Below are 24,862 nucleotides of genomic sequence, written 5' to 3'. Positions count from 1 at the left end.
ATAATATTATACTTAACATTTTCCTTTCAATTTTTAACTTCAAAGTGATACTCATATGAACAATTTAAGAATTTTATATAACTATTGAGATTTATTGAAAATCCTTAATTTAGTTATATACTAAAAAAATTGTGTAGGAAAAATCAATTGGTAAAAAATTGATTTTATATAGCCAAAATATTTAAAATAAAACGTAAGATGATATATTAAAAGTTCTGCGGTTAAAATGTTATGAAATTCAAGAAAATATATTTTTATCCATAAATATTTATAAAATTATTGGAATTGAAATCAGAAATAGAAGTTCAAAAGTATATCTCATGCTCAACAATGTCTTGAACATACCCCATGAATAATGTCAGCTTCTTAGTATCTTAATCCTCTCTCTTTCAAACTTAAACTCAATTTTTACTTTTTTAATGTATTAATTTTTAAATAAAAAGTTTTTTTTTAAAAGAATAAACAGAGCATTGTTTTTAAATAAAAATATTTTTTTTTCTCAACTTAAAAATATATAGTATATATAAATATATAACCAGTGTAATAAGTATTTAACTTTCAAAAAAGGTTTTGTGAGATTATCTCTCTCTCTTTCGAGTTTTAGAGAAAAACCCTACGGTAAATAATCGAGTAAGCGAGAGGCAAGCAGAGGCGAGCTCTACGGTTGGAACACTGATGGCGGCGGTGGGCAAGCTCGGTGATTCGAAGAAAAGGGTGCGGGAGTCCTCGGCGGCCAAGGGAGGTGCGAAGCGCAGGGTATCCGATCAAACAAAGCTAACAGAGCGGAAACATTTCAAGAAGAAGGTGAAAGCGAGACCTTTGAAGACTAACCAATCTGTGAAACATGGGTCTGCTCTGGGAGAAATCATGGATTCCGCAGGAGACCTCGGCAGTTCGAAGAAAAGGAAGCGGGGTACCGCCACGGCAAAGGAAGGAGAGAAGCCTAGGTTCCTTAAACAATCAAAATCCGCAGGGGCGATACCTTTCAATAAGATCGTGAGAGCGAAACACTTGAAACCCACTGAAAAGGACGTCGCAGTTCCTGAGAAGAAGGAAGACAATACTCCAAAAGAGCGTCGCTTGGCAGCCAAGGTATTGTTTTTTATCTTGATCAATCATTTAATTTGTTCTATTTATACACCTTTCTGTTTGAAAGAAATGAGTTTTATTTAAATGACTCGGCTCTGCTTAAGGACCGATTTTTTCAACTTCTGAATGGCGAAGTGAGTTTCACTTTAAAATTGACGGCTTCCATGCAGGAAAAAGCGGAAGCAAGAAAGATAAGGAGAAAGCCAAACTACATCCTGGAGAAAGTATGATAGAGTGCTCTAATTTATTATTTAAATTTTTTGGTTTATTTAGATCATTCATGCTGTTTGAAAACATGATGATTAAATGGTTTTTCTTCTTGCATATGCATTTCCTTTATTTTTGCAATCTTCTCTTAATTGTTTTTTACTTGTAGTTATCAATAAATGCATTTTCTATCTGCTAAAACCATGCTATATGGATAATGGGTTGAAGAAAGTTGTTCACGTTTAATGTTTTTTCAAACTTTCAAATAGTCCTTGAAGATTATTTATTTGCCAGTCCATGACTTGACATGGGCGGAATGTTGATAAAAATGTTTATGTTCTATGTTAATTTTGAACTTTTAATATATGTTAAAAGGTTTTATTTTTCCTTTATTTATGTTGGACAGGAACTAGCTTCACTATGGGAAAAGATGAGATGCTATAGCATTGGAAAAGTAGAGCGATCGAAGTAGGTTCTTTGATTCATTCTTACCTCAAATTTCTCTATTAATAGTTATCTTGCTTTAGGTTGGTTAGTGAAGCCCTGCAGAAGATGTACGGAAAGCTTTTGGAAGTTGCTAGTTCCCATGTCTCTGCTCGTGTGCTTCAAGTGAGACTTTGTTATTTTTAGCGTTTTTTATAAGTTTGATTCTAGTTCGAACTGATCTGGTTTGGAAATGTGTAAAATAGATGTTGTTTTATGGCTTAATGTTATCTTACAAGATAATTAATAAAATTGTTTGCATTGATTTATCCCCCCCAATTAGACTTGTATTAAATACGGATCTCAAGAGGAAAGAAATGTTGTTTTTGAAGAACTTCGGCCACATCTTCTAACTCTTTCACGTAAGAAGTATGCAGTTCATCTTGTAAAGAAACTCTTGGATGTTGGTATGAGCCAAGCTCTATGATTTTATTTTCCAATTTTTTTTTCCTTTATAGATTTGAGTCCTTCATTTTTATTACAAAATAATGTGATTTTTGTTTTTCTTGTGCCATATTACAGCAAACAAGAAACAATTGGAAGGATTTATCTCATCTCTCCATGGGCATGTTAGCTTTCTAATTCGACATACTGTTGGATCAGCTGGTATGTATATTTAAAGCTTTTTTACTCTTGTAACTGCTTGTCACTGTGGAATATAGACTTGAAATGAAAATGTGCTGTGAGCATGTATGGACAAAGTTTAGATGCATACATACTTTTATGATTGTGTGCTTATGCATGAAATAAAGCATATGTTTTTATGGCCTACAAACAATCCGATCTTAGGTTCTTCTAACTCAAGGTTTAAAATTGCACGATTGGGTGTTAAGACATTTTTCATCCATGAGGCGAGGCGTAACCCTCAAGATGTTTTGAGGTGTAAGCCCACAATTTAAAAATTGCATAAAGTCAAAATTAAGGTAATAAGTAATATATTAGTATCATAACCTACTAACATATTAAAAATGACATATTAACATTCTAACATGGTAAGAAGTGACAATTTGTGTGTATATCAAGTAACAAATTACACAAACTGCAAATTATCAAGTTATAAATTGTGCAAAGTAGAAGTGTGATCTAAACATCAATTGATTAAAGTAATACAATATATCAAATAAAAATAACATACATCATATCAAAGAAAAACTTCAAATAAATTTAGCAAAATAATTTTCTTCCTCTCTCCTATGTTCAAAATGGCAACATCCAATGATCCAATGAAGAATATAACAAGTAATAAAAAATTCTTAGCACTCGTATCACTCAGGAGACCTTCATTGGAGTTGTCATCATAATAAATAAATTTTTCCCTTACCTCATCTTCAATAGAGTCTAAGTTCTCCTAATCTTCCTCCTCTTTAATCTCATCCATATACTGCTTTCCTAATCAATGATAATAAATAAAGTTTGTGACAACTTCAAATACTTCAATTTCTATAAATATTGTTTCTTTTTATTTCTTGTTATTGTTGGCTTGTGTTAGATGCACTTCTATTGTTTATACCCTAATGTTAGATGAACTTCTATTGTTTATACCCTAATCATCACAAAAATTAGCATTTAGATCTCCTTGTTGTAAATTAGATGGTGTGACCTCCTTATCATCATCCAAAAATCATTCACCATTTCATGGTGTATCATGACATAGTAAGGGATCCTTGTTATTCTTCAACCTTTTTTTAAATATCTTTTTTTTAATTCTCTTGTTGTACATGATGTACGCTAAAGAGTTCATCCTTAAGGTCGTTAGAGGATTTCTACTTTTTTTGTATGAACTTGATTATATGTGCTCCATATGTGCTCCCATTCAAATAATGAACATGAAGTCCCAATACCTTAAAAAGTCTATAGGAGATCTTAGAAACTTCTTGTGAACAATTGAATTTTGAGAATTTCATCATATATATAGAGCTTGGATAGAATTTCATTTTTAGGAGCCTTCTGTAAATCCTGAAACTCATAGCTTCAGTATATTACTTGTGACTGTATATAGTATTGAACGCTCCTTGATCGCTTGCACTTTTGCATGAGTCAATCTTGATGATTGAGTTTTAGTACATAGGCATTCTTGACAACGGTGTATTAGAGATGGTCTCTATGTTTTGCTCCATAGTTTGATTTTGCATTTGCATGCTTTTACCAAAGCATGAATTTTCAGGCAAGCCAACATTAATAGGAATGTATGGGCTACATTGAGCGGTTAGGAAGTTGCTAACTAAAGGCTTTAAAACTTGCAGTTGTAAGTGCTAGGGTTGTGTGTTTGGTGGTGATTATTATTTTTTTATTTTAAGAGATGTAGGGGAATGTATTATGAGTGATTGCAGGGCTTGTAGATTTTGGGAGGTGGAAGATCAAAGGGTGGTCAAGACATATAAGGAAAGATTTGGATATTGATTGTTTATGTTGTGGCTGATTTATTGGGAAGCTTAAGGGAAAGTTAGATTTGGAGTTATGAGTGGTGTGAACACTCTTTGGGAAGCTACGGATGTTAGGAATAAGGATCTTGAGTTATTTAGGGTGGTTTTGTGAAGGTTTTCGTATAGAGATTGAAAAGGAGAATTTGTTGATTGAGTTTGGACATAATTTGGGTAGCTCGACTATTTTGTAAATAATTCGGGCGCTAATGTGCGAACTTAGAGAAGCTCCAAATCACTAAAGGAGTTGGATGGATGAGAAGTATATAAAAAAGAAGCCTCACAAATAAAATAAAAATAAGAAGTCTAAAATCTCTCACTAAAGAGGGATCTCCAAAACCACCAAAATAAGGATAAATGGTTAGCCATCAAGTATTCCCTAAGGAAAAAGACAAAGATTTCTCGAAAAAAAATTCTACTTCAATTTCAATTTCATTTTTTTATTGATTTCATGGTATTTATAAATATTACACATAAGGTGAAGACAAGGAATTCAAAGGATCGTCAAATTATAATAAATACATTGTTAGTTTTTTTTTTTTTAACTTTATAATTATCTGGAAAATTCAAATGCCTTTTATTTGATTGAATGAAGTTGATAGAAGATGGAGCAACCCTCTATTTTAAAAGATGGCTGTCCATATTTGTTTTGACTTGGGCTTTAATGGCTTAACAATGTGAGATGGTACTGGTGATGTGAAACTATAGACCCTACTTGGGTGATGTGAAACTATAGATCTTACTTTTAACAAAAATTCTAGCTCATTATATATTTTTGATATTGATGCTCTTGATTCCAAATTGTATTGTCCTTGAGTTCAAAATGAAAACCAACATAAAGATAATAATAAAAATAATAAAATATAATAGAATCAATGCTACTAATAGTTATGGATATGGTGATTGGTCTATTTGAACCTCTCCTACATCTAAAGGTGGGGTAGAAATTGAATTCATTTCATTCAACCCTTCTATTTTTGGCTTCATTCAATGATCCGGACAGGTCCCTATGTATTGAAGAAATAGGGAATAACCTATAAATATTCAAATTCAAAGCCAATAATGAAAATAGGGTTTAATGCGTACAACTTGTAACAAAGTTCTAAAATCTAACAAGTGTTCTAGTGTTAACTCAATAGAAGTGATAGCACACTCAATGGTTTTAGAAACCAAATTTGTAAACTTATGTAATTCACCTACAAGTGTAACCCAATAAGTGTCTTATGTTATTGAATCAAATGTTAGGACATATGAATGAGCAACAAACTCAATGTATTGGATTTATTCAACCATGCATGCTTATGAATCTCTTAATTCATCAAACACCAGGCAATATGAGACGTAATCATAAAGTATTCTTATAGTAAAGATGATGATTATAATGTTAAATAATGCGAATTGTGATTAACAAAACATAAAGCACAAGGAATGAGATCTATTGAAAAACTTATGTATAAGAATGTGAGCATCAAATCATCGCTTTGACATTTCAACTAAGCAAGAATTTTAATGTGCAAGAATTTAAATTTATTTAGAGAGTGAAGTCAGATAGGATTTTTATGTTGTCTGGTATCTAATCAGCCAATATCTATGCCTAAGCACCTTATTTGCTTAAGATTCCACTAACTCTCTTTTTATACGTGAGAAACTTCCTCCTTAATGACACAATGGTCTACACTTTGTGTTCTCCTACATTTGGCTACCACAACGGCAACACTAATCTTCTTTATGGGCTAAACAAATATGAAATTATGGATTACAAAGTTTATACCTTCCAAGTTCCATAAAGCTTTGGTGTATGAAGCTACAAGATTTTTATGCTTGATTGTACAAAGTTTGAATTGAAACTCAATGCATAATAACTAAGATTGAAAGACCGGCTAGGCAATCACCCAAAATATTGCTTTTAAAGGATTTGCACAGGATGAACTCCTTGATTTCTTCATAAAAAAATGTCTCAAAATGATTTTGAATAGTACAATCATAATTCTAGTTTTTTTCTCCTTTCTACTAAAAATATAACACGCACACGCGTGCGCAAACGCAAACACACACACACACAGATATATATATATATATTATTGAAAAATGTGTTTAGTATATATAGTTAAAATCAAATTAATTTTATCTTGTGTTTATTATCCTTGAGTTCTAGGTTGAATTCTACTCACTAAATTTACAATGAATAGCACCTCAATTGACACACTCGACTAATGAACTTTGGATCTTCACGCTGTGCCATTGAATGCATTGAATTCATCATCTTAAGCTTGCTATTAAATTGCAAGTATTACAAACTTGCTTAGTGGACATTTCTTTATGAAAAACCCTAAAAGGAACACCTAGCAAACTGTTTAATAATACCTGATGAAATCACTAATGAGCTAATCATAATATATATGATGGACATTGATGCTCATGTAATCAATAATTTCTCTAATAAGTTTTCTGTGGTATTCATTGTGATTCCCATCTATTAAACTGCTAATAGGTAGCAAATCTTTAAAACTATGTTTTAAAGTGGGTTGCTATTAGTCAGTATTGGACTATAAGTCTAAAAACAGTACTTGGCTACTAGCTATCCATCTTGACTCGAATCATCTTATTTAATTGGAATCCTTGTATGTTTTGAGCTAGTGGAGTTTCTTACTGGTGCTCACCTTTGAGGTTGAGTTCAATGTCCATCTTTGCTGCTACAAAAGACGTGCTGTTATCAAAAGATATGAGAAATCATCCTCTTCAGTTCTTTAATTCTTCCTTCAAATTTTTTGTTGCTATTGCTCCCATTATTTTTAGGCAGTGGCGCTAGTGTTTTTTTTTTCTTGCTGTTTATTTTTTCTCTCTAACTGATTATGATGGCGGCAGGAAAAATCTATTACTTAGGCAACATTGTGTCTGATCTTCCAATTTTCCTTAATTTTTGGAGTTACAATAGCTAACTATTATTGCATCTACTAAATTCTTGTTTTTATCTTTGCAGTTGTTGAGCATGCGTATCATTTGGCAAGTGGGTCTCAAAGACAACGCCTTTTGATGGAAATGTACTCGACTGAACTTCAATTATTCAAAGACCTTACCTTGACAAATGCTGGAAGGTAATTGCGCTATACATTTTTTCCAATGGCTTGCGCATCAGTTTTGTACTCTTAGCTGTGAATTATAGATTCAACGATATATTATCTGCCATGAAGGCTTTTTTTCATGCATTAGCTTCTGCTTGCATCATCCTATTTTGTTAGCTTCAACTAGTGTGCAACATGCTCTGCATTTAATGGATGCAAAATGGTTGAACTTTTTTTCTTGGTATCTGAATTCCTCAGCATGTATAGCTAATTTGTGTGTGTTTTCTGATTACTCAAGTATGATTAGTGATCACTAGGATGCAAATTTAATAGGTTATTGTTTTGGGCGTTACTTCAGTGTGTTATAGAAAATTCCACAAACTATTTGGAGTTTTTACCCATTCATATTTGTTGCGGTATGAATATGATATTTTTGCAAAGTGTGGGGCCACATCATCTCGTTCTTTGTGTTTTGCTAGTTCACTTATTTAGCACATCATGTGCATGCCTCCTAATATGTAATCATCCCGAAGCTACATGCAGGAAAATCCATCATTTGTCCTCTGTGGCATTAAGGTGCTCCGTATTTTTGAAAATTTGATTTTATGATGATGAACACAAGAGCCAAGGAGACCTTTATGATGATAAACACTTAGCTTTTCTTTAAATTTTCTCTTCAAATGACCTAAAAAGTTAGGCATATGAGCACATTAATCATTAGTCTTTTAATCAATGAATTTCATTGAGATAAATAGGCTTAAGCACTGTGAAATATGTCCAATACTAGCATATAGCTATTAATCTTAACCTTATTAACCATTAGAAACCATAAGATAAAAGCCATACGAATCATTATTCGAGTTTATCATATTAACAATTGGATCATACGATACAATTGGATCATATGCATGATCAGCTCTCAAAATTGATTGGATTAGAGAAGATTGTACTATACAATTAGCATATTACAATAATATTCATAAACTTTTAAATCATTAATTATGTTGCAACGACTAGTTTAATGACAAGATCAAATTTATGATTATATTATTTGATCATCATCATATTATATGATATATATCGTACTGTATGATTTGATCGTTTAGTTCAATCTACTGTAAACCAAAATATATGCTAAGTTCAAAAAAATAGTTCAATACTCAAATTATATTATTTGATTGAGTGGTACAATACCATGCGATGGTGTTTGAAAATGTTGGTTTTACAAAATAGTTTTGTATTTAACATGTAAAAGTGTTTTCACTATTTGTTTTGTTGTACTTATTAATAAGCAACACATTAGCATATTTTTGTTAAATTTATAAACAATATTATTTTTGCATATTTTAGCTAAATATAAACTCAATCAATATTACAATGAAACTAAACGGTCTAGACTTTTGGCAAAGCTCGGGTCTTGATTTTGATTGTTGCTATCTTAAAAGATTTATGTAGAAGCACTTAGCAAATCACATTAAATGACACCACATAAAGTTTGTAATCATTAAATCAATAGTGATCCACATATGAAACACATGGGCTAATAGGTGAACACAGGATTCTTGTAATCACACCAAGCCTGTTGGACATTATGTATCTTACTCTTAATTCTACTTATGCAGGTTGATTTTTAGCTTAATATTGTTAAATCTTAGCCGTCGCTTGGCCCTTAATCTCACGGCTAGTATGGAGATCCGCGAGAGGCTCACTTGGATCATGCTGATCTCCTTGTTAAATCCCAGCCATCCCTTGGCTCTTGATCCTATGGCCAACATGGGGATTTGTGGGAGGCTCACCTGGATCATGTCGATCTCCTTACATATTTGGGTGGCTGATTTGGGAAGGATTATATTTTGCAATTATGCATGATTATATAGTTATTTGTTTCTTTATGAAGAGACCTTATATATATCTATAAATAAGGATAGTTTTGTGTAATAAAATTAAGCCTTTTCCCTCTCAAATTCTCTGAATTTAACATGGTATCAGAGCCTAATGATACATAATCCTCCGGCTTTCATTATCGTTGTTGGAATTCTGAGGGCTATTGTTCCAGGCTGCTTTGTCATGCCTTTATTGCAGGCCTTCCCTTATTGTTATTACTCCCTTGCTATCCTATCTGTAACCCAAACAACTTTCATTGTTTCCCTACACCTTGTATGCTTGATTAATATAGCTTTCATCGCTACCCTTTGCCGGCAAACAAATTTTCTCAAAAGCTCGGGATGTTGCTTAAATATTCAAAATGAAGGTCAAGGTGGGAAGCACAAAACAAGGAAGCAAGACTGTGACTGAATATGCCACTCTCCTTCAAAGCTTGTGGCAAGAACTTAATTGTTACATGCATAGAGACCAAATATCCGGAAGATGTTGCTATCTTAAAAAGCTTTATTGAGAAAGATAGAATGTATGACTTTCTTGCAATATTAAATATGGAGTTTGATCAGTTTAGAGTTCAGATCCTTGACAAAGAAGAGACACCTTTATTAAATGAGACCATTTTCTCTCATTCGTGTTGAGGAAATCCCTCTGTTTAAAATTGCGCAATAAGAGGCGCGCCTATGCGCAATTTGACCCAAAAACGCCTCGAGGCTTACGCAATTCCTCTCCTGGCAGAGGCGTACGCCTCACCTGGTCAGAGGCGCGCCTCAGAGGCGCAATTGCGCAATTCTGGGTGAGACGTACGCCTCATAGAACCGGTCCCAACCACTTAAAATGAAGCCTTTTCTCCCCTTAATCCCGCACGGCTTCCAGGTTATCCCGAAATTTTCCTTCCCGTAGCCTGTGTTCGCGAAACAGAGGGGTTCCCGCACGTCGGCTTCCCTTCCCGCCGCCTCTCCCGTCGGCGCCGCCTCTCTCCGGCGAACTTGAAGAAATATTGCAAGAAATCATGCCACACAAAAGAGACATGCTGGAAGTTATATGAAAAACCTTCAAATAAGGAGTGAAATTAAAGAAGTGGATTAAAGGGGGGGGGGGGGGGGGGGGGGGGGGGGGGGGTTGGAGGGGCATCACAATCTAACACTACAACAATTCAGTCTAGCTTAGAAACACAGTCCATCTTTTAGAGAATTTAACAAAGAAGATATTGAGAAGTTAAAACAACTCTTGGTATCACTTAAAAAATCATCTGTATCTTCTTCTTATGCACTTTCAGGTAAGTTTTTCATATCCATTATATTAAGTCTCTCTAAAAATCATTTGAAAGATTTATGGATCATTGACTCAAAAGCCACAAATCATATACACACTCCATTACCCATTTCAATTACACTCCGTGCCCGAGTAATAAGCAAATCATCACTGTTGATGGTTCTCTTATCACAGTAGCCAACCAAGGAGACATACTCCTATCTTCCTCTCTTACTCTTGAAAATGTACTCCATCTACCTCAATTATCCACAAACCTAATCTCTATACAAAAACTTACTAGTGACTATAATTGCTAAGTATTATGGACCCTACTTGTTGCTTATTTTAAGACCAGGAATCGAGGAAGAATATTGGACTTGCTAAGGAGAAAGATGGACTGTACTACCTGGAAGAGCCGAACACACCTATTATTATCAATAATAGTTATTCCATGTTATCCATATCTAATAAAAAATTTACTATTTGGCATCATCATTTTAGATTAGAGCATCCATCTTTCGATGTCTTAAAAAATATGTATCCAAAATTTTTGTTAGAAAATATCAGAAATGATATTTCTTTATTAGATTTAAATGAGAATTTGACTCTTAATAGGACACAATGGAGAAAAAGGATTAATGTAGTCGACCCCACGTAGTGGGATAAAGGCTTGATGTTGTTGTTATTGTTGTTGTATTGAAAAATGAATAATTTTATTGTGAAATTTATGAGTTACCAAACATAAACACGTTTTTTTTTCAAACAAAAATGAGGGATGTATAATCCCTTCTACCTTATTTATAGTGATATCTGGGGACCCACAAAAATCCCTAACATCTCAGGGTCTTGATGATTTGTATCATTTATTGATGACCATACTCGAGTCTCTTGGATCTTTCTTCTAAAAATAAATCTGATGTTAGCACTATCCTCATTTTTCACATCATGATCCAAAACCTATTCGGGGTAAAAATAAATAAATTTCAGTCTGACGATGCCAAAGATTTATTTAACCAAACCCTATTCTCTTACTCTAAAAAAAGTTATCATTCACACCCCGCAACAAAATGGAGTTGCAAAAAAAAAAGGTCACCTTCTTTCCTTTACACGTGCAGTTTTATTTCACCACAATGTACCCAAATCCTACTGGGAGAAAGCCCTTCTGACTGTCATATATCTCATAAATCGACTACCTTAAAAATCTTGGGACTAAAAATACTAATGAATATTCTATCTTCTTTTTACCTTGAAATCCGAACCCATAATAACGTCACACCTAAAATTTTTGGGTGCATTGTCTATGTTCACATTTACAGTCAAAAATAAAGGAAAATTAGATCCAACAACATTTAAGTGTATCTTTGTTAGATATTCATCCATCCAGAGAGGCTATAAATGGTATCACCCCTCCAAGAAAATCCTTCCATCTGTTGATGTTGCTTTTGATAAACAAAAAAATTATTTTACCAAACCTCATCTTTGGGGGAAAGACTGAAACTAAGGAAGATGAGAAGTCCCCTTGACCTTCTAGCTCCACCTTAAACCAATCCTCCTAAACCTGAAATTAAAGCTGAGGAAATTGAGGACAAAGCTATTACGGATAACATGAGGTTTGGAAATGTATATTCCAGGCGTACAAATCCAAATTATGCTCTATATCAGATCTAAGAATCTGAACCATCTCCTGAAATTGAGGTAAACACAAGTTCACCTAAAAAATCTCCCGTGTACCCTGTAACTAACTTTATATCCTTCCATAATTTATCACATTTACACAAAAATTTCCTGATTACACTAAATGATATTCATATTCTTAACAATAATTTGAAGTCTTATCTGAAGAGAATTGGAAAAGTGTCATGAAAGATGAAACACAGGCCATGGAGAAGAACAATACTTGGGAGATCATCGATCTACCAGTAGGAAAAAACCCAGTCAGTTTCAAATGGGTGTTCTTTGTGAAATGTTTTAGGAATAATGCAAGATTGGTAGCAAAAGGGTACACTCAGACTTACGATATTGACTACCAGGATTTTTTTGCACATGTGACCAAGATGAACACCATGAGGATCTTGTTCTCACTAGTTGCTAATTATAACTGACATCTGGAATAGCTGGATGTCAAAATTGCATTCCTGTATGGAGACTTAGAGGAAGAAATGTTTATGGAGATTCCACTAGCTGTTAAGGAGAATTTTGGGGGTAACAAACTATATAAGTTAAAAATGGCTCTATATGGGCTAAATCAGTCACTTAGAGCTTACTTAATAGATATCAATAAAGCCAAGGGGTCCACACATTATTCTTCAGCACTTAAACTCATGGGGAGTCACAATTTTGTTGATTTATGTGGATGATATCATATTGATTGAGAATGATGAAAATGAGAATGTGATTCTAAGGAAATATTTTGCCAAGGAATTTAAGATTAAAAAACTTGGTAGATTGAAATATTTCTTGAAATTGAAGTTACCCACTCCAACAGAGGATTTTCATTTCACAATAAAAATATATTATTGATCTTCTTAAAGAAACATGTAAACTTGCTTGTAAACCGACACCAACACCAGTAGAGCCAAATCTCAAATTAGGGGAAGCTAAGAGAATCCAAACGTATATAAGAGAGCTTATCAGAGACCTGTGAGAAAACTAATCTACCTTTCCCACACCATACTAGATATAATCTTTATTGTAAGCGTGGTCAGTCAGCTCATGTAAAATCCAAAGCAGACTCACATGCAAGCAATAGACAGAATACTGCACTACCTCAAGAAGAATATAGAAAAAAGGATTCTCTTTAGAAGAGAATGTGAAATAACCCTAGAAGCGTATATTGATGCAGATTATGCATGATGTAGGTTATGTAGGATCACTAGTAGATAGATGATCTACCTCAGGATATTGTACATTCCTTGGAGGAAACTTTGCTACATGGAGGAGCAAGAAATAGAATGTGGTGGCAAGATCTAGTGCAGAAGTAGAGTTCAGAGCTATGACCTTAGCTTTATGTAAGTTACTATGGATCAAGATGATTCTAAAAGACCTAAGAATCAAGTGACAATGATTCATGAAGCTACACTGTGATAATAAATCAACAATCAACATAGCTCACAATCCAGTTCAACATAATTTTAGAAACCAATTCTTTGAATTTAACATATGTTTGGTTGATGTGTTCCCATAACCAAGCAAGATATGACCCCAAACCAAGGTCAAGATTGAACCATATTTTGGGCCACAGACAAAAGAACTCAAGTAACATTCAAGGCCAAACCAAGCTCAATATTGAGAGGGATTGTAGCTTGAGTGAACTTGAAGTTTGTTGCATCCTATGATGCATCGACACTTCTCAAAGAGGCATGCAGTATCTGACACGTATTCGACATGACACGCATTCAACACGTGTCCAATTAAAAAATATTAAATACAAATTAGACACACATGTCCAATATACTTGTCTTAAATACTTTTATGAAATTTTTGTTTTAAATATAATTTCTTGTGTTTAAAATTTTATTTATTTTAAATATAAATAGTTAAATTTCTTATTTTCTATCCACATCACCAAATCAATCGCCCGCACTCAAAACCCCATTCATCAAATATTTTCATTTTCATCTCTCTTTTGGTGGGTCAAAACTTTGATTTCACAATAATGCTCGATGCCATCTCAACATCGATGTCATTACAACATTGATATTTCAAAACCATCTCAACATCAATGTCTGACACTATCTTGACATTGATGCTCAACACTAGCAATTTCTATACCCACAACCTGACAACTCATCTTTATTTGATGTCATCTTAACAACGACAAGTAATGCCTTCTAAACATCGATGATAGATGACCTCTTGACATCGACGACCAATACTTCCTGCATAACATTGATGCCCGACGCTCGAAAACATTGTCGTCTCCTCTTTCGATGTCTAAAACACATCATCGACGCTCGACTCTTGACATTCTAATGTTAATCAATTTAAGCATAAATTCTAGTTAAATGACTTATTATTTCTAAATTATTTTTAATATTATACTTATTCAATTTTTATATACTATTTTTAAAATATAAAAATTATAATACCATGTCTAACCCATCTCCATGCCCTATATTTTCAACAATTAACGTGTCCCGTATCCGTGCCGTGTCGTATTCGTATCTGTGTATCATAGGTTGTTTCTGTATTAACATTGAGTTTTATATTTGGAACATGATACGGTTTGAGCTCATATCAATTCTGAGTTGTTTACATGCAGCCTTTTCATGATGTTTCCAAGCATAGGTTTAGTTGCTCGAAATCAGTTTCACCATTCATAAAAGAATCTTCATTATACTTCATTTTTTTTATGCTCAAGTTTTTTTTCCCTTCCTCCACTTATTGGCATTTTTATTTTAGCTTTATTTTGCAAGTTGTTACCTTTGCAATCAAGAGTTGTTGGCATATCTCAAAGGCGGATTTTTGTTTTCCCTTATGTCTGATTTGTAAGATTATTTGTTTCTGCGGGACTTTATTTTGTTAGTGGTAGTTAATGTGGTCTATCCCACTTCTATCAGCTTGGCAGACTTAATTTCAAAACTCAAACTACAGAAATCTTCGGTATTACAACATATGACCTCTATAATTCAACCACTTCTAGAAAAGGGGATTGTGGACTACTCAATCATACACGCCACATTAGTAGAGTATTTTACAATAGCTGACAGGGTAATAATTTTCAATTTGATGAAATCATTTAACATAACTTGTAAATTTTATTTAGCGTTATAACTATTCTAATTAATTTGATTTGCACTTTTCGAAGTCCTCTGCTGCAGATGTGATTCAACAGTTGCTGCCTCTTCTCTCTCAAGAGTCTGTCACTGATGACGGCCTTCATGCATCTAGTAAACGGAAAAACAAAAGAAGGAAGACGAGAATTCCCCTTGTGAACATGATGCACACGAGAGATGGACTTAAAGTTGGCATCTTTTGTATCAAGCATGGAACTGCAAAGGTATGTTACGAGGGTTTGTGTATTTAGCCTTTCTGTTTATCTTATTTTTATGATGATACCGTCCATTAGTAATTTATAAAAAGTTTCTTTCAGAATTTCTGATATTGGTGATTTCTTTTGTACAAGTAGCTAACAGTTTAAGCTACTTCTGGTTATTTTCTTCAGTACCTGTGAACTGTTTCTTTTCTTCCTTTTAATCAACAGGATAGAAAGAAAATTGTTAAGGGAATTAAGGATCACATCAGAAAGCTAGCATTGGACCAGTATGGGAGTCTTGTGAGTACCTCATTTAGTTTTAAAGCGTGTATTCCTGTCAAGTTTATATTGTTATTTATAATCCTAGTCAAGCAATTACGTTGCTATTTGCAATTTATACATAATTTTGTGAACTTAACCGATATTTTTTTATGCTATTAGTTTTAAATTGTTCAATCTGCACTCGAAAAGCAGATGCACAGTAATGATCAAAATTGTTTGTTCGTTATGCCTCCATCTATCAATTCTATTAGCTAACATTTCCACGCATTATGCAATGTGCATTTTATGTAGTGCAATAATAATATGAGTTGCTACTTATGATATTCATGATGTTTGCCACATTAAAATTCATAGATAAGATGTATGTTTTTGTGTATATAAATATATGTTTAAAAAATTTTTGTTTTTGTTTTTGTTTTCTTCATTAATATCTACGTCAGAGGCCTATCTCAACTCTTTTGCGAGTACTTTATGAATGCTCCATTTATTCCTTTCTGGGCTAAAAATTTTATTGTGCATCACAAAAAAATGGAATCAGCTTTTAGCTCTAATTGAATTTAGTTTTAGTTGGGCTTTTATCAAAATGAACTATATAGCTTTTGGTTGAAACAAAATGTATTTGTATGCACGTGCATTTGTATATTGATATTTGTATATATGAAACTATGCATTTGTGGATGTATTGTTGCAGGTAAGTTTTTGAATTCTAGATAAAAAATTTTGATCATTTTTTTTGGCTTGGTCTAGATCAGACCTAAATAAACTAGCTAGGCTAGGCATTGAATTTTAATTAGATTGAGCCAGCCTTTATTTAGGCTTAACTAGAATCAATACCATACTTATTGGCTTTACTCTTGTTCTTGGGGAGTTTGCATCAGTTTGAGATCGAAGTTTTCAAATCCCTAATTCCTTTTAATTGCTAAATAACACAATAGTTTTGTTTTATGCAAGTATTTTTGCTGATGTGCTTGTTATTTTGTCCTCATTCCACATCTTTTCCTTTTAGATTTTTCATATTAATTTATGTGCTAGCTTTAGTGGTGGATGCTATGTCTTTTCATGGTACATGTTGAAACCACCTCAATCTATTTTTCACAATCTTATTATCATTCGTCAGCACAAATAGAAACTGAACAAATCATTAACCGGTGGCTGAGCTCCAACTTCTAAACTGACAGCGCATCAACTTGAATCCATAAATGGGTGATTCCAAAATCAAACAAAGTTTTAATCCATGAGCCAAAGCAGAAAATTCAGCAAAATATGCCTTCTGAGTGCCCAAAAAGATATTAAAAGGAAAAAAATTTAATGACCCGAATTATCTCTAAGCAAGCCACCAGCAACTGCTTCTGGAGTTCCTCTAGCACAGCCATTAACATTGAGCTGTGACGAACCCATCACCATTTAATCAAAATTGAGCTTCACCAACCAGCTTCAGGTTTCCACCATCTAGCAGTCTTGTGATTCTAGAAGTTCTAGGGGGAGGACACATTGAAAAATAACCATACAATAAACTCCTCCCTTTAATAGCCCAATCATCAATCAGCTTGGCTTTTATTTACAGGCGACAGCTTAATCTGATTATCAATTTGACACACAATACTACTTGCGCAAATCTTTTTTCCCTTATGTTTAGAGTCATTTCTATTCCCTTATAGAAACCACAGAATGCAAATTGGAATCAAATACCTGATTTGACCAGGCTTAACATTCATCACATAATTTTTCCAAGCAGTAATTACTAGAGTGACAGAAAATGTATTAGACAACTTCATAAAAAAAAAAAACATTATGAGCTGGCCACACACTCGAAGCACTTCACTATTCCAGAAGACATGAAAGAACAACACTGACACCTTGAAGCCAACTGGAATGCAAAGCTTTGCATCCTAACATCAACAGTCAGAGCAGCATGAAAAATTATCCAGACAAATAGAGAAACTGTAATGGGAATAGATTTATGCTATAGAAGTTTTAGAATTGAACTAATGCCCTAGATATAATCATCAACTTCCCTGCCATTTTGAACCTGAAACTAGAATCAGGAGAGATTTGACACTCCGCCTATGAGCATTTGAAATGTTAGTAGTTTGTGTGATAACATAACCAGGTAGCAAAGACTGCAGCTTAAACAGATCGCCATCTTCATTTTCAAAAGACTTAAGATTTTCGCAGAAGTATGAACTACAGCTGGAAACAAAGCAGCCACAGTAGTAATTCCAATACCAAACATCCTTTCAGAAAACACCTTACCAGCACCATTAACCCAGCATATGATATTTTCAGCAACGCTTCTGTGGCATAATGTCATCAGGGTAAAAGAATCTCAAGTTCTAACCGCAATCTCCATAGGTTATGTATATATAAGAACAGGAGCCAAATATTTTGTTTAACTAAATCCAGGACTGAATGATGTCTACACATTTTTAAATCTAAACTGAGAAGGATAGTGGAAACAGATTTAATGGCATAAATTAACAAAGGAGCATGATCAGCAGTTGTTTTATTAAGATGAGTAACTTCGATGTAGGTAAAATGATTCAATCGGTCCAAGGACAACACTTGATCCAATCTGATTATACCACAACGGTAGACCAAGTAATCAGATTTTCCATAAATCTTGCAAAAGTAAGGACATCGTCTATAATAGTATCAACAAACTCCTCAATAGTATTAACTTTTGGATGGGCACCACTTTTCTTTTGCATCATTGAAGGATGATATTTAAAACCACAGCTATCATCCACTACTCAACTTCCATGTCAAAGTTCTTAAATCATTATGTAAAATTCTCCTATTGACCCTTAAGAAATTATCATACACAGAAGTCCCATAGATGGTTCTTCTCCAACAACTTTAGTATACAACATTTGTTCAATATCTTTTACAATAGAGCAACTAAGCACGTCCTTTAAAAAAAAAAAAAACATATTTTATTTGACACATTAGCTACACAATTATTAAAACCCAAGTATCTACATTTATATGACAACTGAGTTGCAAGAATCATAGGTTCGAAAATCGCCGGCATATGTAACTTGCACTAAACAGAGAATTTTTTAAGTCTTCACTTAAAAATATTACCTAAAAATGCTTATAATAAAACCTTTAGATAAGCATGATTTTTTCAATGTTAACATTATATTGTCCGCACAAATGACACGAAAGAAGTATATGTAATCCTCAGAATGACCTCAAAAATACAAAATCATCGATGTATCTATAATTGACTCAACACACTCAACATTATGATTTTCTTCACCACTAGCATTAATGTCCTTTTCACTAGAGCATTCAGGATCATTGATTAAAAAATTAGTTTGCAAAGCTGACTTAAAAATAAATCATCATAAACACATGACCTGACCGTGTTGAGGTATGTTTTAGCCATGTGGCGGTATGTCCTGTCCTTGTACGGCTCTAATTTTGATGATGTACATTAAACATATTTTTTTCGTGTTGAACGCATGCTATCCAACACACACAAATGGCTTTATGAAGTATTCGTGCTTCCTAGAGTTTTGTCTAATCCTATTAATAATAATTTCTATACAACAGACTCCCTTTAGCTCTTTTTACTTGTTTTCTTACATTCGTCATTCTATTAACTCATGCAAAACTGTTAATATCTTCTTTGCCTCTTTATTTTAGAATCTGAAGAATATTTTTCCCAGATTTTCTATATGCTCATATCTAGTGTTTACCAACAGCTGCTCTCCAGCATCCTTTCAGTTGTTGATGACACTAAGCTTGTAACAAAGGTCAGTATATCATTCAAAGTTGCTGGGTTCTAGACTTACTAGATTTAACCTCCATGTCCAATTTCAGATTATCATACGTGAGCTACAGTCTATGCTAAAAGAACTTGTTCTGGATAAGGTGTGAATTCATATAATCTATTCCATTCATCAATTTGATATACAGTCGTTTTTATATTTCTTAAAAATGCTTGTTTTTTTGATGAAATACCAGAATGGAAGGCGTCCATTATTGCTGTTGCTCCATCCGCAGTGCCACCGCTATTTTACCCCTGATGATCTAGCTTGTCTTAATTCAACCGTACCTTCTCTTTGCACACAGGCAATTGTTTTAATGTTTTAACATTGATACATTTGTTGGTATTATAAAACTATAAAGCGGGTCTAAATTTTCCCATACATTAGGATGAGAAGGAAGAGGGGGCCAGTGAAGCAGGTCTAGAAAAGATATTAGAAATTGATACAGAAGCCATAACGACTCAGAACAACAAGTACAATGATTCTTTGAAGACCATGCAATCAGCTGTGGGAGGTAAGAAGGAAGCTTTAGTAAGGAGAAAGGAATTATTGGTGGAGAGTGGTCTGGCTGAGGTGAGACATTCCCCTTTAATCTAACAAGTGTGCGAGTATCAAAACAGAATTATTTTCTGTCTGCGTATGGAGATGGCCCTACTATCCGCTTTTCCAAGTTTTATGTGTTCAGAGCTTAATGAATCAAAAAAGCTGAAGGAAAATATGTAGTATGGTATTTTGGAAAGAAAATTTCTTTATCACTATTAATTTGGAACAAGAGAAAGTTGTTACTACTTGAAGGGGTTATTCTATAAGGTTAACATGTCCATGTGCCCGAATTATTTGTTTTGAATTTTATACTGTCATTAGATTGGGCCAACAGAATCACTACCACACCTTTTATAATAGCATTATTAGAAAAATTAGAAATCTAAATGATAATGAATGGATCATTTAAAAGAGATTATTATCATGTAGTTATATGTAGGATAATCCTCAATTCTTCAATCTATGCATCTTGTAGGTCATAATTTTCAGTTATGTTCCACACAGTTTCGGACTTTACTGGTTTCTTCATTAGTTCATGTATTGTATTGCTAGTCATTCAATTGTGTTATCTTTTTCCGTCTGCAAGCTTTTTCTACTGTTCTCTTGTGAACTATATCCAAAATGTCTTTCGTTAACTCTTTTTGTATACTGTTAGAAGCATAGGTTGTGATATTTTCCTTGATGGTTGTGACCTTCCAACTAAGTGGATTTTGTATTCTTGGCGTAATGAATTCTTCAGTTTCTGTATCTTTTAGCTTATATGCTGCTGTTATCTGTTTAAGTGCCGTGCTGATGCATTTATATCGGAAAATCTATATCTTTAATCCTTTTTAACTTTTAATTTAGAGGTAGCATTGCCGCACTTCAATTTTAATGATTTCGTTGTCTTTTTAAACACATGGTTTTTTCAATCATTTACTCAAGTGCACTTGTTTCTTAAGTTTTGTTATTTTTCTCCTCTAGCAAACTTGCTCCCGTCTTCTTTCACTAGTTGAGTTGCGGTACGTGTGGTGCCTTCTTTTCTTTTATATATCAGTAGCGGAAGTCATTGGTTGAGATGTTTGACTTTATCACTGCAATCTGCTTACCGTAAAGTCTGAAACAATCTTTCTTGGCTTATGTTAATTGGTAAATTTGGCTAAATGTCTCAGTGTCTAATCGAGACTTGTATCGACACTGCTGATGAGCTACTTCGATCAAACTTTGGCAGAGAAGTAATATTTGAGGTGATTCTTTTCTCTTTCTCAAATTACGTGACCATTTCATATGCATATTCTGTTTAAGGCAACTTATTGATGCGGATATGCTATGGAAAAAGAATTAGTAACTTGTAGAGAACTCATCCATTTATTGATAGAATGTAAAAAACTTAAGCAACTTCACAAACATAGGGTGATCATGCTGTTTCACTTTGTTTGCACAGCTTTTTGATGCTCTTCAGAGGTAATTATCTAAAAAAAACACTTTCTTTACTTTGAATGCACATCATTGTTTTTCTTTTAGATAAGTGAAGAAGCCCAAAGTAATGCCCTCACTATTCACTTGTGGCAAATTTAATCTAGATTATCGTATTGCTCCAATTTTGTCTCTTGACTATGCAAAATTGATTCAAATTGTCTTCTTATATAAAAATGATTGAAAATTTAGATAAACAATTAATCCTAATTTAGTCTCTTGATTATACGAAATTGATCCCAAGTGGACTATGAGGGACTAAATTGGGATCAATTTTTTATGGTCAATGGATAAAACTAGGGATATGTTATACTTTGGGACTAAATTGGCTACATTCAAATAATTGGAGGATTATTTTGAGCTTTTTCCCCTTAAGATAGGTATATTACCTTATTTCTCAAAGGATGTTTTTGTTAGATATATTCTTTACTAGAGATAGAGTTGAAGGTAAACATGAATTATGGAGGTCAACCTTAGAGTCTAAAGGTTTTCGCTTGAGTAGATCTAAAACTGAATATATGAAGTATAATTTAAGTAGTAATAGAACTAGTGTAGAAAAGTTCCCCTAAAACTTAAGGTAAAATTCTACAAGATGGTGGTGAGACCTACAATGCTTTATGGTGCCTTATGGTGGCCATTAAAAGAGAATCATAATACTAAGTTAAGTGTGGCAGAGATGATGCTCATGTGGATGAGTGGATTTATCCTTAGAGATAAGAAACGAAATGAGCATATACGTGAAAAGGTTGGAGTAGCTCCAGTGGAAGATAAGATTAGAGAGAGTCGCCTTAGATGGTTTGGTTACATAAAATGTCGACCTTCCGATGACCCGGTTAGGAAAGTAGATGTATTAGATTTGACTTATATTAAGAAAGGTAAAAAGACTTAGTTAGAAAATATTAGAAATGATCTTTCTTTATTAGATTTAAACCAGAATTTGACTTTTAACAAGACAATGGAAAAAAATGATTCATGTAGCCGACCCCACGTAGTGGGACAAAGGCTTGATATTGTTGTTGTTGTTGTTATTCTATCAAGTAGTAGTGAGAGTATGCTTCATATGTCTTTTGCATTTTTATTTATACCCATAAACGAGTGATTTTTCCTTGTGCATTTTCCTATTATTTAGAGATAATGCTGGTTAATCATCTTCATTTGCCTTCAGCAAGATTTAATATCTTTTTATGTTGTTGATTCAATTTTTGTTTGTTTTGCTTATTTTCCTTTAATATTCATGCATGTGGTGCTTTTGGGGGGAAGCTGTTGCCGCATTATCAACATGTCTTATATATGTATTTCATTTTTCTTTTGGGCTTCTTCTAACTTGGCTTATTATTGAACCCTGGATAATTAGTTTCATGCTGTATTCATAAATACACATCAAATATGCCTTTTACATTGTTGGAAAATTTTGGCAGAATGACCTGTCTTCTGGCAATGCATCTATCTTACTTATTTAACCTTTATGTTAACTAAAGATTTTGTATAGAAAAATTTTGATAATTTGAACAGTTATAATTAATTTCTTTTCTGCTAAGGCCTTTTGACCTATGTATTCATAGGCTGGCTTCTTATTGTTGAAACTTCTATTTTTTTGCTGCAGAATGGTTCAGAATTAAACAACTAAGGGTTAAATTGGAGTATGAAATTTTGTGAAGTTGGGGCATTAAAATATTCAAATTTTTTGGTTAATGAATTAGTAAAAAGTTTTGCTATGAGCTTCAACTTGCATAAAATTTGAACATTCTAATTATAGTAGAATGCCATCTTCATCCATTCCATTGATACATGCATCTATTTGTATAATAGTCAATGATGCGCAAAAGATGAAACCGGTCATTGATTGTTCATAAATGAACGCAGTGAAATTTTGTACTTTTTGTTTGATGTAATACCAAACTACATTTGTGTTGGTAAGGATGAATGATGTTGATTTTATTTGTACTCATGAAAAAATTTTCGTGGATGGGAAATATTTTCTTAGCCAAATGATTGAGCAAGAGCTTTATGCCAGTCTTTTTTTTTTCTAACTCTCTTCCAATAAGATCAGAATCTGTAGTGAACTTCTTGCTTTATTTCTTGCAGGTTGCTGTTGGTGGAAGTGATGGCATACTTCATTCTCTAAGTGACAGATTAGCTGATCTGCATAAAGCCATAGCTACAGTCGCTGCTTTTCCCAAGTCTGAAGAATCTGAAGCTGACCACATCTTTGAGAACTTCCACTCCAGCAGGACCATCAGAAAACTTATATTGGATTCTCCTTCCTTTGCTGAAACCTTATGGAAAATGGCTTTGGAAGGAAAGAGTGCGAAGTGGGCTAAAGGTCACAGGTAAAAAACACACACTTAGGTTTGTTTGGGACGACTTTTATTCTGCTTCTTAAAACAGCTTTTTAGTATAAAAATTTTAATTTTTATAATAAAAATTTGCTTTATGAAGCAGTAAGAAAGCCGTCTTAAAGGAAACCTTGCTTAATAATTTATCACCAAAATCCCAAATCATAGGCATTGATTAAATTTAATTTGCTGTTCGTTACAGTTGCAAGGTTGTTTCAGCATTCCTTGAATCATCAGAAATCAGTGTGAGGGATCTAACAAAACCCGAGCTCCAGCCTTTGGTTGATTCTGGCATTATTAAGCTCTCAGATCGAAAATAAGTTAAAAACAAGCTTAGTAATAGTAAACACTGATCCTTTAAGCTGGTACATTCACCATGGAGAACCACTCTATTTAGCATTGGAGGGTTGAGTTGAGGCATAGCTGCTTTTTTTCCTTAATTATTTACTGAAATATTTACTTGTAGTTTATTAGCTTATTATTTAATAAGTTTCTGTTATTGCTAGCTTCCATTTCTTTTGAATAGTTTGATGCCATTCCATATTACTTCTTTTTGTCGCCTTCAGCTTATTTGTTGCTGATCTGTAATCCAGATTCTTTTTGAGCTGCTCATTACCTGATTAACATACTCATTTGCATATTTTAAAATGTTAATTTATGTGGTCGTTTTAGAAGTTAGGTGATAAGCTGTTGTCAGAGAAGTTATGAAAAGTTATTGAAAGTTGTTGGCGCTGTTTGGTTGGAACTTTTATTTGGTTCGGTGTAAGGATGCAGAGGAACAATCGGTTGTAGGTAAAATCTCATCTATACCGAGGTGCACCGAGTTTTTTTGGAAAAACTCGGTACACCTCGGTATAGGCGGGATTTTGTCTATGACCGGATGTTCCTCTGTATCCGGTCAGAGGACATAATAATTGTTCGTTTGGTTGAGACTTTTATGTTTGAGTTATAGTGTCAACTTAATGTTGATTGTGCCTATTTGGTTATATCATTGTGTTGTAAAGGGTTGAGAATTAAAAATGCTCACAAATCATTAAATAAAATTAGGGGGATTGATATAAATGCTACATAGTTTTTATTTAATATTTTGTATTTATTTATA

General features: G+C 33.5%; 1 protein-coding gene across 2 annotated transcripts; it reads left to right on the top strand.

Annotated features, from left to right (window-relative positions):
• The first annotated feature begins 571 nt into the window (after nucleotides 1-571).
• Nucleotides 572-24,400, top strand: LOC110114036 (pumilio homolog 24). Of its 2 annotated transcripts, none has more exons than XM_028700556.1 (17): nucleotides 572-1,092; nucleotides 1,260-1,313; nucleotides 1,703-1,764; nucleotides 1,824-1,905; nucleotides 2,063-2,186; nucleotides 2,302-2,385; nucleotides 7,180-7,294; nucleotides 14,953-15,103; nucleotides 15,201-15,392; nucleotides 15,597-15,668; nucleotides 19,361-19,411; nucleotides 19,479-19,529; nucleotides 19,623-19,730; nucleotides 19,814-19,999; nucleotides 21,121-21,195; nucleotides 23,510-23,754; nucleotides 23,963-24,400. In XM_028700556.1, exons 1-17 carry the CDS (start codon nucleotides 676-678, stop codon nucleotides 24,078-24,080), a joined length of 2,187 nt encoding a protein of 728 aa, XP_028556389.1. In that variant the 5' UTR covers nucleotides 572-675; the 3' UTR covers nucleotides 24,081-24,400. The 2 variants fall into 2 exon arrangements, with proteins under 2 accessions (XP_028556389.1, XP_020702443.1); XM_020846784.2 differs by having other exon boundaries at nucleotides 19,325-19,411.
• Nucleotides 24,401-24,862: the final 462 nt, after the last annotated feature.

Source organism: Dendrobium catenatum, unplaced genomic scaffold (genome assembly GCF_001605985.2).
Source record: "Dendrobium catenatum unplaced genomic scaffold, ASM160598v2 fragScaff_scaffold_1557, whole genome shotgun sequence".
NCBI classification, from domain to species: domain Eukaryota; kingdom Viridiplantae; phylum Streptophyta; class Magnoliopsida; order Asparagales; family Orchidaceae; genus Dendrobium; species Dendrobium catenatum.
The sequence above is the reverse complement of the archived record's forward strand: the minus strand, read 5'-3'. Positions and strand labels throughout refer to the sequence as shown.